Genomic DNA, 15,158 nt, shown 5'->3' with positions numbered 1-15,158 from the left:
TCCAGGACTACATGGTCCACTTTTTTACATTTCAGGATTTATCCGTAACTTGCACTTTTTTTATTCATGAAATAATACATAATTCATACTTATAAAAATAAAAATTAAGTAATGTGAACATATAATAAATATATAATATAGTTTGTAAATGAGTTGAGTCGAATTAGCGTGGAAATACTCTTGACAAAATTGGTTATCTGCAAAATTTGCTCAACCTAGTCCTATAAGTTTGCATCATAATTTTAAATCCAAAACACGGACAGGTTTAGCAAGCCATCGGACACATTTTTACAAATTATATGTACTGTAATGTTATGATATAAACATTTCGTGAGTCATAATAAAAATTAATTTTTATTTTTTAAACCGAACATAGATATTACCAAATAATATTAAATTATAATTAAAATAATATAATAATCAATATTATAATGTAATTCATAACCAAATCAAAGACAAATGTGGTAACCAAAGTCCATATAGAATTTCCCATGTACTATAGATTACGAATCTATTGTCCCTTTATATCCTTTTTCCCTAATCCGTCTTTATTTCGCATTCAACATTTGCACTTCCAGTAGTAGAATTGAAAGAAAAAAAAGTTTGCATTTTTAATCTTCAGCATTTTTAATCTTCTTGTTCAAGTTTAACTTGCTAGGGTTTTTGTCAGAGCAGCATCAGAGAGTGTTGTTCCAAAATTAGGGCTTTTGAGTTCTGGTACCCATCTGTGGTTTATTGGGTTCCAGAGCCATGAATTTACATACCCTTTTCAATTGATTTGAAGTCTGAGTTAGGTCTCAGAACAATGATTGCAGAGAAACCCAGTTGGATTAGGCATGAGGGTATGCAGATTTTCTCCATTGATATTCAACCTGGCGGGCTTAGGTTCGCCACTGGTGGTGGTGATCACAAGGTTGTGTATCTTTTTTTTTTTTTTTTTTTTTTTTTGTTCAAGCTCTTGGGTCTGTTTTGTTTAGTTTTTGTGCTGTTTGGTTGTTAAGAAACACAGGAAAGAAAAGGAATTATTATTTTTGAAGTTATGTATTTTCATTCTTCAATGACAGAATAGAATTTCACTTGTTGGCACGGCCTTCAATTGTACTTGAATGTTATTGTTTTTTAATTGTGTCCGTCCATCAAATGTGTCCTTGTGATTTCTCTGTTTCAATCTGCATTACTCACGAATGCTTGAACTGATATGTACCGTCTTGAACTTTTTGCTCTGAACTGAATGATTGTGCTTCAAACCCTAGTTTCCTACTAAAATTTAGCATATAAGGGACAATGCAACTTGTAGGAACTGTACACGGATTTCATGTTTATTGAAACCCAAAGTTCACCCACTAATCCAACACTAGGCAATACTTGCATGATACTCTGGTATTGTAGAATCATGTATCCCACCAAGTATCTCTCTTTTTCAATTTCTAAAGTCTTCTTTCTTAAACACGAATGTTCTTTTTGACATGCTATTATAAATATTGTGATTATTGTGAGTACTCTTTGAACAATTATATATTAGCAAACAGTTACAATTTGAAACTTCATACATTTGAAAATATAACTTAATGGTAGTTGCAACGCAACTCAATTAATTCATGTCATTATAGGACTTTCAAGGATCAGGACTTCTAGTTCTTATGTTTTGTGTCTATAATATTATGAAAGATTTTATATTTCTACTTTTTTTTTTTTTTTTTGGCAAGCAGGTTCGGATATGGAATATGAAATCTGTAGGCCGCGATTTGGAAACTGATGAATCAACACCAAAACTTCTTGCAACCCTTCGCGATCATTTTGGGTCTGTTAACTGTGTTAGGTGGGCTAAGCATGGTCGGTACATTGCCTCAGGGTCTGATGACCAGGTGATTCTAATTCATGAGAGGAAGCCTGGTTCAGGAACTACTGAATTTGGTAGCGGAGAGCCACCAGATATTGAGAACTGGAAGGTTGCCATGACTTTGAGAGGACACACTGCAGATGTGGTAATAAGACAGCTTTCATTCGGGGGATATTTGAAAGTCAAACCAAACTGAATCCCTCCAGTGTAAATCTGATTTGAAATAAGTATTTTGCTAAATTTTGTGTTTCCAAGAAATTTAATTCGTTTGTGGCTTGTACTTCCCTTGCCTCAAATCTCTTTTAACTTTTATTGTCTACTTTCTAGAGAACATATTTGTACCTCCATATGGTTTAAAAAACAGAACATAAGATGAGTGACTTCAATTTTGCTTGTCATTCAAGCATCCCCTAATCTTTTAATCCAATTCCCAATTGTATCACTCTGTACCATCTAATCTGGTGGTTTTTTTGTGCTTAAAGTAGGTGGATCTTAATTGGTCTCCAGATGACTTGATATTGGCTAGTGGAAGTCTGGATAATACTGTCCACGTCTGGAATATGAGCAGTGGCATCTGCACTGCTGTTCTCAGAGGTCACTCTAGTCTGGTTAAGGGGGTTACTTGGGATCCTATTGGTTCCTTCATAGCAAGTCAATCAGATGATAAGACTGTGATTATTTGGCGAACAAGTGACTGGAGCCTTGTTCACAGGACAGATGGCCACTGGACAAAATCAGTATGTCTATACGTGACTTGTAGATTTTGTTTTATTCTTATTTTCCTTTCTGTAGCTTGATGAAAGTGTTCTTTTCAGCTTGGTTCTACATTCTTTCGGAGACTTGGGTGGTCACCTTGTGGCCATTTTATAACTACGACTCACGGTTTCCAGAAGCCAAGGCACTCTGCACCTGTTCTAGAGAGAGGGGAATGGGCTGCCACTTTTGACTTCTTAGGACACAATGCTCCTATTATTGTGGTAAAGTTCAATCACTCAATGTTCAGAAGGAATTCTTCGAATACTCAGGAAGCAAAAGCCGCTCCTGCCGGATGGACTAATGGAACTTCTAAGACAGGAGGCAAAGAAGCACAGCCATATAATATTATTGCAATTGGTAGTCAGGATCGCACTATAACTGTTTGGACAACTGCAAGTCCTCGTCCCCTCTTTGTGGCCAAGCATTTCTTTACTCAAAGTGTCGTGGATTTATCCTGGTTAGTTAGCTATTCAATTGTCAAAATAGCTGTTCATAGAAATTATGTAACTTGATGATATTGGTTAGTATGTTTTTTAATCTAAATTCTCTTTTGCCTGCCTGATAAATTCAGCTTATTTATTTATTATTCTTTGGAACAGGAGTCCTGATGGGTACTCACTATTTGCATGCTCCTTGGATGGGACAGTGGCTACTTTCCACTTTGAGGAGAAAGAACTTGGTCAGAGGCTAACTGATACTGAATTGGATGAGCTGAAGAGAAATCGTTATGGTGATGTCAGGGGGGGCCGACAGGCAAATTTAGTAGAAAGCCCAGCACAGTTGCTGCTTGAAGCAGCCTCGGCAAAACAAACCACAAGCAAAAGAGTGACACCAGATGTCCCACAAAACCAGATGCCCAAAAAATCTTCTACTCATTTGGAGGTTGCAACGAAGGCTTCTGGATCGCAAGTTGATGATGGTAAGAAGAGTGGGGGACCTAGTGTCGATGCGTTAAATAAAGTGGAAGCTACTGCTCGGATGTCTAGTCCTGTGAAGCAAAGAGAATACAGACGTCCTGATGGAAGAAAGAGAATAATCCCTGAGGCAGTTGGACTGCCTGGTCAGCAGCAAAATATATCTGGTGATGTTCAGTCTCAAGCACTTGACTTCCCTCTGAAGTCATCGGATCACAGAAAGGATGATAATGGGGTGGTGCTTACAGACAGTGGGATTAGAGAAGGCTTTGTCAGGAGAACAATAGGTGGAAACTCTGATATAAGAGAGCGTTCAGGTGTCAATGCTAGGGCTACCATCAGTGAGAGTCTGGCAATTGAGAAGGTTCTGGCCCCTGTCAGTGAGGATGGAAGTGTCAGTGTTGAACAAACAGGAATTGGGAAGGGTTCTGGTTCTTCTGCTGCTTCTAGTACACTTTCAATTAGGGTATTTGACAAGAAAGACGGGGAAGATACAATACCAGTTTGCTTGGAAGCTCGTCCACGAGAACATGCTGTAAATGACATTTTTGGAGTGGGAAATACATTTATGATGAAAGAAACGGAAATCATTTGTACAAGAGGGGCTCAAACTCTTTGGTCTGATAGGATCTCTGGGAAAGTCACTGTTTTGGCTGGTAATGCCAACTTCTGGGCTGTTGGGTCTGAAGATGGATGCCTACAGGTTACCATTGAGTTCTTGAACTGGCACATTTTACCATTGTGTGTGTGTGTGTGTTTGTATTAACCTTTGACTACTTATTTTGGAAAATCATGTGTTTCCTTTTCTGGTAATGAATAGTCCTTCTGATTTATTGAAAAATTCGTGAAGGTATACACAAAATGTGGGAGACGTGCCATGCCAACCTTGATGATGGGATCTGCAGCTGTATTCGTTGATTGTGATGAGTGTTGGAAGTTGTTGCTTGTCACGAGGAAGGGATCTTTATATGTATGGGACCTGTTCAACAAGAAATGCCTTCTTCATGATTCATTAGCTTCACTGGTTACTCTAGATCCACAGTCAACTGCTAAAGATGCAGGTAACCCGAAAAATCTTGGGACTTGGATTACAACGATGTATTGTTGTTTCAATGAGTAATATGCTGTCTGACAAGTATTTCTTGTCCATATTTGAAGTGTCCCAATGTACACCAAGCACTTCAATCATGATGGATTCCTCCAAATCAACAAAATTTATGAGAGCAGATGATGTGACAATTGGATTAACTACTTGTTTTAGTCATATTAGGAGCTCTTCATAGATATGCTGTTTGGTCTTACTTTTGCTTTGATGACTTAGCGTTTTAGGAGGAGCTTGAGTCTGAACTCTAGATGGTTAATGGTTCTACTTGTTTTTTTAGGTCATTTTATGAGGTCTATAAATTGTGTTTATTTGTATAAAAACGTCATTAGTCCATGCAGATGAATAGTTTTTGAACAAGAAAATATGTTCAGGAGCTTTGAGCTCTCTTTGTTTCTCCCACTTTCTCCCTTTTCTATCCATGTATCTTTGTTGTCTTCTCTTCTCTTATATTTGAGAGTTGAGACATGGAAGTTAGTTCATGCACTCCACTTTTTTCCTTTCCTCTTTCTCTTCTCCCCCTTTTCGTCTTCTCTTGTGGATGAGAAGCTTGGAAGAAAGATTGCTCCCTCTCGTATATAATTCTTCAATATTTTTCATCCTCTCACTCCTTTTCACTTTGTACTTACAAGGGAAATTATCATATTAAATCAGCCACGTGCATGAGACAGGTTTTCTTCAATATTTTTCATCCTCTCTCCCCCTTTTCTTCTTCTCGTGGATGAGAAGCTTGGAAGAAAGATTGCTCCCTCTCGTATATAATTCTTCAATATTTTTCATCCTCTTACTCCTTTTCACTTTGTACTTACAAGGGAAATTATCATATTAAATCAGCCACGTGCATGAGACAGGTTTTGAACTTCGTTTTAATTTATTGCAGCTGTCTTTGATGTTGATGGTTTTTAACCTTTTTCTTGTCAATCTGTTCTTCCACTTTCCAGGCACAATCAAAATCATATCTGCAAAGTTATCAAAATCTGGTTGTCCTCTGGTTGTGCTATCCACTCGCCATGCCTTCCTTTTTGATATGAGCCTCTTGTGTTGGCTGAGGGTTGCAGATGATTGCTTCCCTGCTTCCAATTTTGCAAGCTCATGGAATTTGGGTTCGATTCAGAGTGGTGAGCTGGCTACCTTACAGGTGGATGTTAAGAAGTTCGTGGCCAGAAAGCCAGGTTGGAGCAGGTTTGTATGCATTATTACAAATTCTGATATTTTGAAGAAGCATAAAATTTACTTGTATTGTTCAATTGTTCATAAAGTATACCCTTTCAGTTATAAGTGCAATGTAATGTGCAACATATTTAAGAGCTAAAAGGAAATAAGGAGACAGCCTATCAATGGATCAAACAAGAAATTTCATAAGTTTATTGTTTTTGTTGGTATTATTATTTGTATTATCAATATTTCTTTTTTCTAGCAAGTTGTCCGGGTGTTTCAGACTTTCAGAGCACCTGGCTGACATCAGGGCACATGCAATTCTCATCCCACAAGAACCTTAGTACTGGGACAGGTCCCTGTGGGTGGCCTCATAATATCTGTCAACTAATTGGATGACCAGGAATCCTTTCCTGAACACATTAAAACAAATAGCCCAACACCACGTGCTTTAGCTTAAGAATTGGCATTTCTTGTTGTCTCCTTCTGTATACACCCTCAAAGACATGGAGGAGCTGCATTCCCACTGGATTTCCATCATGCCTAGAACTGTTCATGGCATAGCCCTATGAATTCTGAACAGGGACAAAAGAATGGACCATACTTCCCTGGAAACCAAGAATTGGACTTGCATAGGCTGTTACATGGACTCGGAGATGAGCATCGGGTTTGGATGAGTGTCCAAGCATCAAACCTTCATAATCCTAAATCTTAAGATATCGAGATATGTATCCAAATGTTGAGTATGGATATGAGGACATGTCTTGAACACTTACATATATTGCATATTGTATAATATTCTTAGATAAGAGGATGTAAATTATTTAGAAATGTACTTGAAATTAAATAGGATATGGAATTTCTATTTCCCATTCATGTTAGAAGCAAGAAATATTTTTTTGCTAGCAAATGTGTGCTTTTTCTTTTTCAAACATTATATAAAATTAGAGGATTCAAGTATCTGAATTGGTTACGAGCGTTGGACCAATATATTTAACACCTTTACCCTTTGTCATATCCTACGGGTAATTAATTAAGGGCAAAATAAAAGAGTGAATGTAACGCTGCCTACGGGTAATTAATTAAGGGCAAAATCTACTTTACGCCCTTGTGGAATGACCCAATAGCATTTTGCCTTTTAGAAATACCCACTTAGCCCCCATGTGGTTTGGACTAGTTGAAAAATGAGCTCAACACCCTTCAACTATCTTCTCTTTTTCTATTTTATTTAGACCCTATTTTTTAATATAATCTTATATTAACCAATTAAATTACATATTAATCTAATTCATAACTTTTTAACATAATTTTTAATTTGTTTACATCTTTAATTATATATTATATATATATAACGAAACCAAACCAAACCAAGCGTTAAGTCCCATCAAATGGAGTCGGCATATTATATATATATGCAACATATAAAAATGTGTACATCTATATATGCTACTACACATACACAAGTGAGGCAGGAGCTAATGGGATTGAATTGAATCATATGAGTTTCATTTCCTATAGTTACCTTTTCTAGTTTCCCGATAGCACTAGTGATGTTACTAGATTTGTATTGGCATATGCATCATGTGTAACCAAATTTGGTAGCTAATTTCTTATTTTGAAAAGCAATATTAAAAGAAACTCTACAAATTTTTAGTATCTTCCCATTTGCCTACTACTTCTTTAAAATAAAAATAAAAAAGAAATCACAAGCAAAACCTCTGCTTTATGATACCTGTCCACGACATTGTTGCAAAAAGTTACTGCTTAATGCAATTAAATTATTCTGTAACCACTGAATAGTAAAGGAATAATTGGGTTGGAATCAATCTTAATCTTGAAATATCAGGAGATAATTGTAAATTAGGTGTTTTTCACTGTTGGATTACATGTAAGTGGTGGGCGGTGTCGGGGAATAAAGGGTGGTGCCAGTAAAGTGGTGGGGGAGGTGGCTAGAATGGGTGGGGTAGGGGTTGTGGGAGAGATAGGTGGGTTAGGGTTATGGTTTGAAGGTAGAAGATGAAGAAAAATGGTAAATATGTCTTTACCTGTTGACATTTGACTTTAACTAAGGAAATATTATATCCCATTCTTTAAAGAGGCGTGTGTAGCACACTCTCCATATATTTGGATATAAAATGCAATGGTAGCATTTCAGTCCAAAATCACATGAGGGGTAAGTAGCTATTTTTAAATGAGGGTATAGTGCTATCAAGCCATATGACAAGAGGTTAAAGTAGATTTTGTCCATTAAATAACCGCCTCACCACCCTCTTGTTCTTCTCTTTTGTAGTTGGATTTTTGATGGCCAGTCTTTCACAACAATTGGCAATGTTAAAATTTTTTTATTTGGAGGGGACTGTGACCCACCCAATGCTCTTCCATGGGAATTTACGATCAATTTTTCATCTAAATATCTACATCATCTAGACTTTCCACTTAACGACATCATACCTGACCTTGGGTTTTGGAGAACCATGCATACCTTGGAAATGGGGTGTTGTATGGTTTCATTGTTCTTCATCTATGAAGTACGGACACTCCAAAACAGGTTCCATAGAGGTGTCGGATATGTCAGGGCTACGAGAGATGTGTACGAGGACATGCCAGTTGGGGTGTATCCTTTTATTTAATTAATTTATTTGTCGGGGACACACTGAGGATACGCTGGGTACATGTTGGGGACATGTCAACTAGCTTTTCCCCCCTTCTTCTTTAGTGCTTTTAATGGATCTTGAATGTTGAATGTGTATTATTTTTTATGGATGATCTTTTAATTATTTAAATCTATTGTTTTTTTTTTTAAAGAAAAATATTGGGGTTGTTTGGGGTGTCCTAAATAAGTGCACTTTTTGTCTTTTTGGACTAAAAAGTTGAGGAAAAAAAGATGGATGTTTGAGTTAGCTTTTTGTCTTTTTACGAAAAAATGTGTAATAAAAAATTGTATAAATAAGTGTATAGGAGAAGTAAGTGTAATAGGCTGTACAACACCCTTTTCTAGGCAGAGTGTAGGAGATAAGGACATGATTGCCTCTTTCGTGGGCAACCATTTGGACTGTGCTGTTTTGCCCATGGGGCCTACCACGAGTCCCATTTTGATAATTTGAACCGTTCAATATGTAGAACTCGTCGAATATTATATGACTGTAAAAAATCACATTGATTGGATATCGAAATCACATTGATCGGATTATTTTTTGTTCACCTGTTAACTATAACACCATAATTTTTTTTTATACAAAACTGATTTGATCATATAGTTAGTGATATCCGATCAGCGTATTTTTTATAAGCATATATTATTCAACGAGTTTTACATATTAAACGGTTCAGATTATCAAAATGTGACCCGTGGTGGCCCTCACGGGCCGAACAACACAGTCTAAATGGTTGCCCGCGAAGGAGGCAATCATTTCTAGACAAGTACAACAGACCAATCACGCGGACAGCCCATCACTTCAGCAAAAAATTGAGTTGTATTTTTTTATATGTAAATTTATTTTTTTTGTATTTTTTTTTTTGTAAGTAGTGATAATTTTTTAGCTTTTTAAGTAACTTTTTGACTTTTTGTCTTTTTCAAGACATGCTAAACTAGGCCTAGTGTTAGTTTTTGTTAATTTTGATTGTTTGTAGACGTAATATTAATTTGCATAGCAAATAAAAATATATTTTTTTATTGCCGTGTCCCTTTTGTGTCCGTGTCTTCATTTTTTTGAAGTCGCCATGTCCCGTGTCCATGATTTTTAGCTCTTCATCATTCTCTCCACCATGTATGCTAATTGGATTTTATTATAAAAATTCAATAAATTCAGTCTCACGATCACCCTTGTATAAATTTCTCACGGAATTATTCTGACTAAAATTTTCTTTCGTTCTGTGTAACATGCAAGGCTTTTACCAAACATGATATTATCTTCAATTTATTCACAACTAGGAGTAACTGTGCCTAAAGGCACTACCTACTATAATCTAGCCGAATCTAAACCAGTCATCAAAATTTCAAATTTTGAAATAGAAAGGCACTAAATCTTAACCATATGATCTCACAGACAACCATTGGATCTTCTCCTTAGGACTGATCTGAGCCGACAAATGTCCACAGAGGACAAATGTCTTAACACATTTTCAAAACCAGCCCCGTTTTGTTAGATAGATGGTTACTTATTTCATGAATTTCTTATTTTTTGGGGTGAAATATAATTTTCCACGCTCCACAATTTTCTTCTGCTGCATTTCGGATTCTAAACTTGTTGAAATCTCTTGCCCTATTAATTGGCTATATAAATAACCCTTGTTAGTATCAGTTACCTGTACTAGCAAATTTTGTATTTTATATATATACATATTTATCTTGCTGCAAGAGTTGGGCTAATATGGTTGTTTCTGGCACAGGGTAACTGATGATGGAATGCAGACACGTGCTCATTTGGAAACTCAGCTGGCATCCGCACTGGCATTGAAGTCACCTAATGAATATCGCCAATGCCTATTGTCCTACATACGGTTTCTGGCGAGGTTGGTTGGGTTTTGTTTTGTTTTGTTTTTTATTTTATTGCATTCATGAGTGAATTCATTATTTACTCTGGCTAAAATTCTGATATTCTACTTCTTACAAAACTAAAGATATTTAGGTGTGCTGTTGAATTCATTTTCTGCAAAATTAAGTTAATTTTATGGTCAGTGGCTACTCAGTCTTTATTCTCAATATTGACTGGTATTTCTAATTTTATTTGTGCTTTGAAAACATTAACTGCTTTTAGTTGAATGTATATGATGGTTAATATGTATTTAAAGCTTATGCAAGTAAGCTAAATGGGAGGTAGCTGTAGATTAGATGGTTAATTAATTTGAGAAGGCACAAATTGAAAGACTATAGTTGCATTTAATTTCTATTTCATGTAACAAATCCCAGTCTTTCATAATTTTTGGTTGACTGTAAGTTTGTATTTATACATTTTGAGAGATGGGTATCAAAGTTTTCACATGTAACACTACTATGTTTTCCTTTTATGAACTTGTGTATATCTTGAATAGGAAGATGCATAGGTACAAGTACAAACTTCAAGAAATCTTCTAAAAAAAGCTGTACTTTGACACTTAAAAACCATGTCCATCACATCTTGTACTTCAGTGATTGGTTGGATACTAATTAATCAATTTCTTTAAAAACTAAATAAGTTAATGAATTTCTTTTTTAGTTGTGATGTATATGGATGTGCTTTCAGGGTTGTCTTTCATGTTAGATAGACATTGACTTTTTGGTATGTATGATGATAAGTAATTTGTTCTATTATTTGATTGCAGAGAAGCAGATGAGTCCCGTTTACGAGAAGTTTGTGAGAGCTTTCTTGGACCTCCTACTGGGATGGCTGAAGCTGTATCTTCAGATCCTAAGAACCCAGCATGGGATCCTTGTGTGCTGGTGAGGCTACTCGTAGCTCTTCTTTAGATTGCACTAAAATGAGATCTTCAAAAACTTAATTGCAATTCAATGGGATACTCTTTCAAATTACAACAAAGACGGAATCTTCAAAACTAATTTCAAGGACAAGGAAATTTTATTTAAAAATACAATAATACCCTTCGCCTCTTCCCCTTCCCCTCTCTTTGCAACTCCGGCAGCCACCACCGGCTGTCAGCCACCCCTTCTCACCACCGTCAGTCCCTCTTCTACCCTTCTCCGCCTCCGCCACACAACCACAGTCAATGCCACCATCCACGGCCACCACCACCCTCTCTGCCTTACTTTTGCCCCAACCACCACTGTTCTCAGATAGCACCGCCACTTCTGTCCATTCCTTACCTACCCTTCTTTTCAATTGTTCCCACACCACTGTACTCCACAACATCCACCACCACATAAACCCTAACCCCACCCAAATCCTAGCCCACAACCACCACCACCACCGAAACCCTAATGCAACCTTTATGGAAGGGTGTGGAATCAGGGAGGGATTTAAGAGGGGGAAAGAATGATTAGGGTTTGTAGGGAGGGATTGAAGATAGGGTGGGAACAAAAAGAGGAAAGGATAAGTGGTGTTGGTGGAGGAATGTGGGGGAGGCAGTGGCTGTGTAGGGGAGGTGGAGGGGCTGGCAGTGTCGCTGTTGGTGGGTTAGGGTTGAAAGGGAACAGAGAATCAAAATATTTTAGTAATTTTATAAAATTTTCCATCTTTTTATAATTTTTCTGAATCTTCCATATATGTTGTCTTTTTTTAATTCTCCCACTCAATTGCAGAATTTGTTTGGTGTTTCCATTTTAGTGCAATTTTCTCTTTTCTTTCTTTCTTTTTATTTTTATTTTTATGGGGCTTAATTACACCATTATTAGCAAATATCATTTTACCCCCATCATTTATGAATCCGTACATGTTACACCCCCAACTAAAAAATATACAAATACTACTCTTTTGAAGGTGGTCTTGGGGGGAGGTTGATATTTGCTAATAGTTGAGGGGGTCTAGGTGTAATTAACCCGTTTTTTGGGGTCAGATAGTGGAACTCTGAGCATATATTTTAAGAATTTTCATTAAACTTTCTTGTCAAGATTTAGAAAATTCAAATGCTCATCAACGATTTCTATTTCTCAGCGTTTATGCAATGTTGTGGACTACTTCCATCAACGATTTTATGATGGACCCTTGACATTTCTCCTTGTCTTCGGAGTGGTCATTTTTATCTTGTTATTGTGACTAGATTCATTAAGATCCTAACTGATGTGAATTCACTCTTGTTCTTAAAACTAAAAATGAAAAACAGAAGGGAGATACGAGAAAAGAGGGTTGTAGTTCCAAGTTTTATTCATCTGCCGATTCAAACCAGTTTTACTTTTGCAAGGCTGATTATAGGCTTTGTAAAATGTTAAAAACAACTAAAGACCCTCTGAGAGAATTTGTACCCCCCTATTTCAAACTAGGCTCGATCTTTCTTCCTGAAACCCTATAAACTCTTACAGCAATAGTAAAATGACTACAACTGAAATACTGAAGACTTCCAAAAATTTGAATAAATGACCAATATTAAATAATTACTCCTAGTATTATTAAAGAGAGTTTTGTTAATGTGTGGCTTTAGAGCACCTGTTAAAATGCTTTGTCTGTTTGTACGTTATGCATGAAAGTGAGTGAAATAAAGGATGTACAATGGTTTTAAGCTTCCTTATCATGTGCCCTTAGGGCGCATGTTAATAAGACCCTACTAAAAATACAAAACATGGAAAGAGCACGTGATCCAATGGGTACTTGACTTTATGATTTCATCTTAAGTTGCACAACTAATGGTTGATTGATTATATTAGTCATACTGGATATTTTGAAAGTTCATTCGTTTTTCTACATAATTAGATTTGAGTATTAGGTATATTTTACACCTACATGCATATCTAGGGAAGGAATTATCGAGGGAAAGGTCTAGGGCTCCAATGATGGTGTTTTTCTAAGCAACATGGACACAAACATGAGATATAGTGATTTTAAAAAATCAGGATATAGACACGTGGGGTATGTTACAATTTTTTTTCCTTATATATTTTATTTTCTAACCTTATATAACATGAAAAACCACTCAGTTTATTATTCATTATAGAAAATACTATTTTATAATTTTATCAATCATAAACTATTTCATCAACGTCAGAAATTGTGGGTATGCTAGTAGCACAAGTAGAAAATTTTCCTATAATCACTACAAGTTTTTTTTTATAAAAAAATAGCAATTTCAACGATCAAACACTAATTGAGAAATTAAAGGAGAAAATGCTACTTATTTGTATTATTAAAGAGAATACTACTTATTCACAAGTCATGTACTGATAACATATTTACACAGTGGTGATTATAAATTTATGGCTCTTTTTACAGTTCATGGCAAGATAACTGTGTCTTGGGCTGTGTTTAGAAGCAGGACTCGTGTCTCTTGTTACCTAAGTGCTAGGATGGAGAAAAAACAATTAAAAAATGGGACACACCACTTGACTTGTCTCATATGTATCTCGGCATGTTCGGGAGTGTCGGTGTTGGACACTGGTCAGAAACTACAGAAACAAGTTGAAGTGTCTGTGCTTCATGTGTTATTCACTGTACTTTTGTCTGTTTTTTGTTTCACATAGTGGATTGGGGGGAATCGGATGTCCTAGGACAATTTCCAAGAGCTCTCTCTCTGTTACATTCCGGTTTGTGTTTCTTCCCTTTTGGTTTCTGGTTTTTAGTATCTTACGTGGTCATGGCGACACTTGTCTTTGCTTCCGCAGGGAATGAAGAAGCACAAACTCCTAAGGGAAGATATTCTTCCGGCAATGGCGTCAAACAGAAAAGTTCAGCGTTTACTTAATGAATTTATGGATCTCCTATCTGAATATGAAATAACTGAAATCTATCCAGACCCAAAAAATCCCGACCCTCCAACAACTTCGTTACAAGCAACAGATCGAATGCACTATGCCCCTCCAACAACTGCTCAAACGGCTTCTGACCGTCCATCAGAAGATCAAACGTGTCCTACCCTGCTAGCTACTGATGAAATGGAGTATGCCCCAACAGCGACAGATCAAACGGATTCTGTTGTGCCATTAACAGATGAAGTGCAATCCACCACACCCACAGTAGATTTAAATTTGGACCCACCTGCTTCGGATCAATTAAATTCAGCAATGGCTTCATGATTTTGTTGATGAAATGTATATTTTTACTTTGTACTCCGTTGTGCCGTGTTGGCTTTGTTTCATGAAGGTTTTTCACCCCAAATATTTTGGGTGAAACACTTTCGTGTCGTTGCTCATTGAAGTAGTTATGGGGTGGTGTGTAACAGTAGTTTTCATTTTCAAAACAGAAAAATTTTGATTGCTCTTTGAGCAAGTGATAGGCTTCTGTAATCAAGCTTCTGGATGTTTGTTCACTGTACAATGGATTTTGTAAATCGGATGAGTCTTCTTTGTGGGGCTCCATATTTGATGTATGCTCTTTAGGTTATTTTTCTCTTTAACAATTATTATTATTATTATTATTTTTTCTCTCCTTGTATTTTGTCTATCTGATGAAATTTACTAAGCTAACTATTTGTTGAAACGTGATGTACGTCACTCATTCAACAATCTATCTATTGAATGTAACACTTTTTTCCCTCACCAACATTGGTTGTTGTTGGCCACTAGTCACTGCCGCCATAGACTTGTTCGACCAATTATTTGGTGATTTTCTTTGGTGACTTTTTTCTTGGCGTCTCTCTCTTTTTTTTTATTTTTTTTTTTGGTTACAGGAAAATCTTCTTTACCTTCCCACAGATTCAAGGCAGCGCCTTTTACAGAGATCATCAGGGTGTTCTGTTAACCGTTAATAGCGAAGAGACTATAACCTGAGAACTTGCCTTGACTTCCCAAGACAAGTTCCGCTTAAGTCAA

At 36.5% G+C, this 15,158-nt stretch overlaps 1 protein-coding gene across 4 annotated transcripts; it reads left to right on the top strand.

Moving 5' to 3' along the window:
• Nucleotides 1-470: 470 nt before the first annotated feature.
• On the top strand, nt 471-14,716 carry LOC114321504 (protein HIRA). Of its 4 annotated transcripts, none has more exons than XM_028268673.2 (10): nt 471-913; nt 1,710-1,985; nt 2,326-2,577; nt 2,656-3,053; nt 3,196-4,213; nt 4,361-4,571; nt 5,554-5,794; nt 10,157-10,279; nt 11,069-11,186; nt 14,013-14,716. In XM_028268673.2, exons 1-10 carry the CDS (start codon nt 806-808, stop codon nt 14,421-14,423), a joined length of 3,156 nt encoding a protein of 1,051 aa, XP_028124474.2. In that variant the 5' UTR covers nt 471-805; the 3' UTR covers nt 14,424-14,716. The 4 variants fall into 4 exon arrangements, with proteins under 4 accessions (XP_028124474.2, XP_082762186.1, XP_028124476.2 ...); XM_082906060.1 differs by having other exon boundaries at nt 472-913; nt 13,872-14,716; XM_028268675.2 differs by having other exon boundaries at nt 480-913; nt 2,323-2,577.
• Nucleotides 14,717-15,158: the final 442 nt, after the last annotated feature.

This window comes from Camellia sinensis, chromosome 14 (assembly GCF_055761805.1).
Source record: "Camellia sinensis isolate YWXY chromosome 14, ASM5576180v1, whole genome shotgun sequence".
NCBI lineage: Eukaryota > Viridiplantae > Streptophyta > Magnoliopsida > Ericales > Theaceae > Camellia > Camellia sinensis.
The sequence above is the reverse complement of the archived record's forward strand: the minus strand, read 5'-3'. Positions and strand labels throughout refer to the sequence as shown.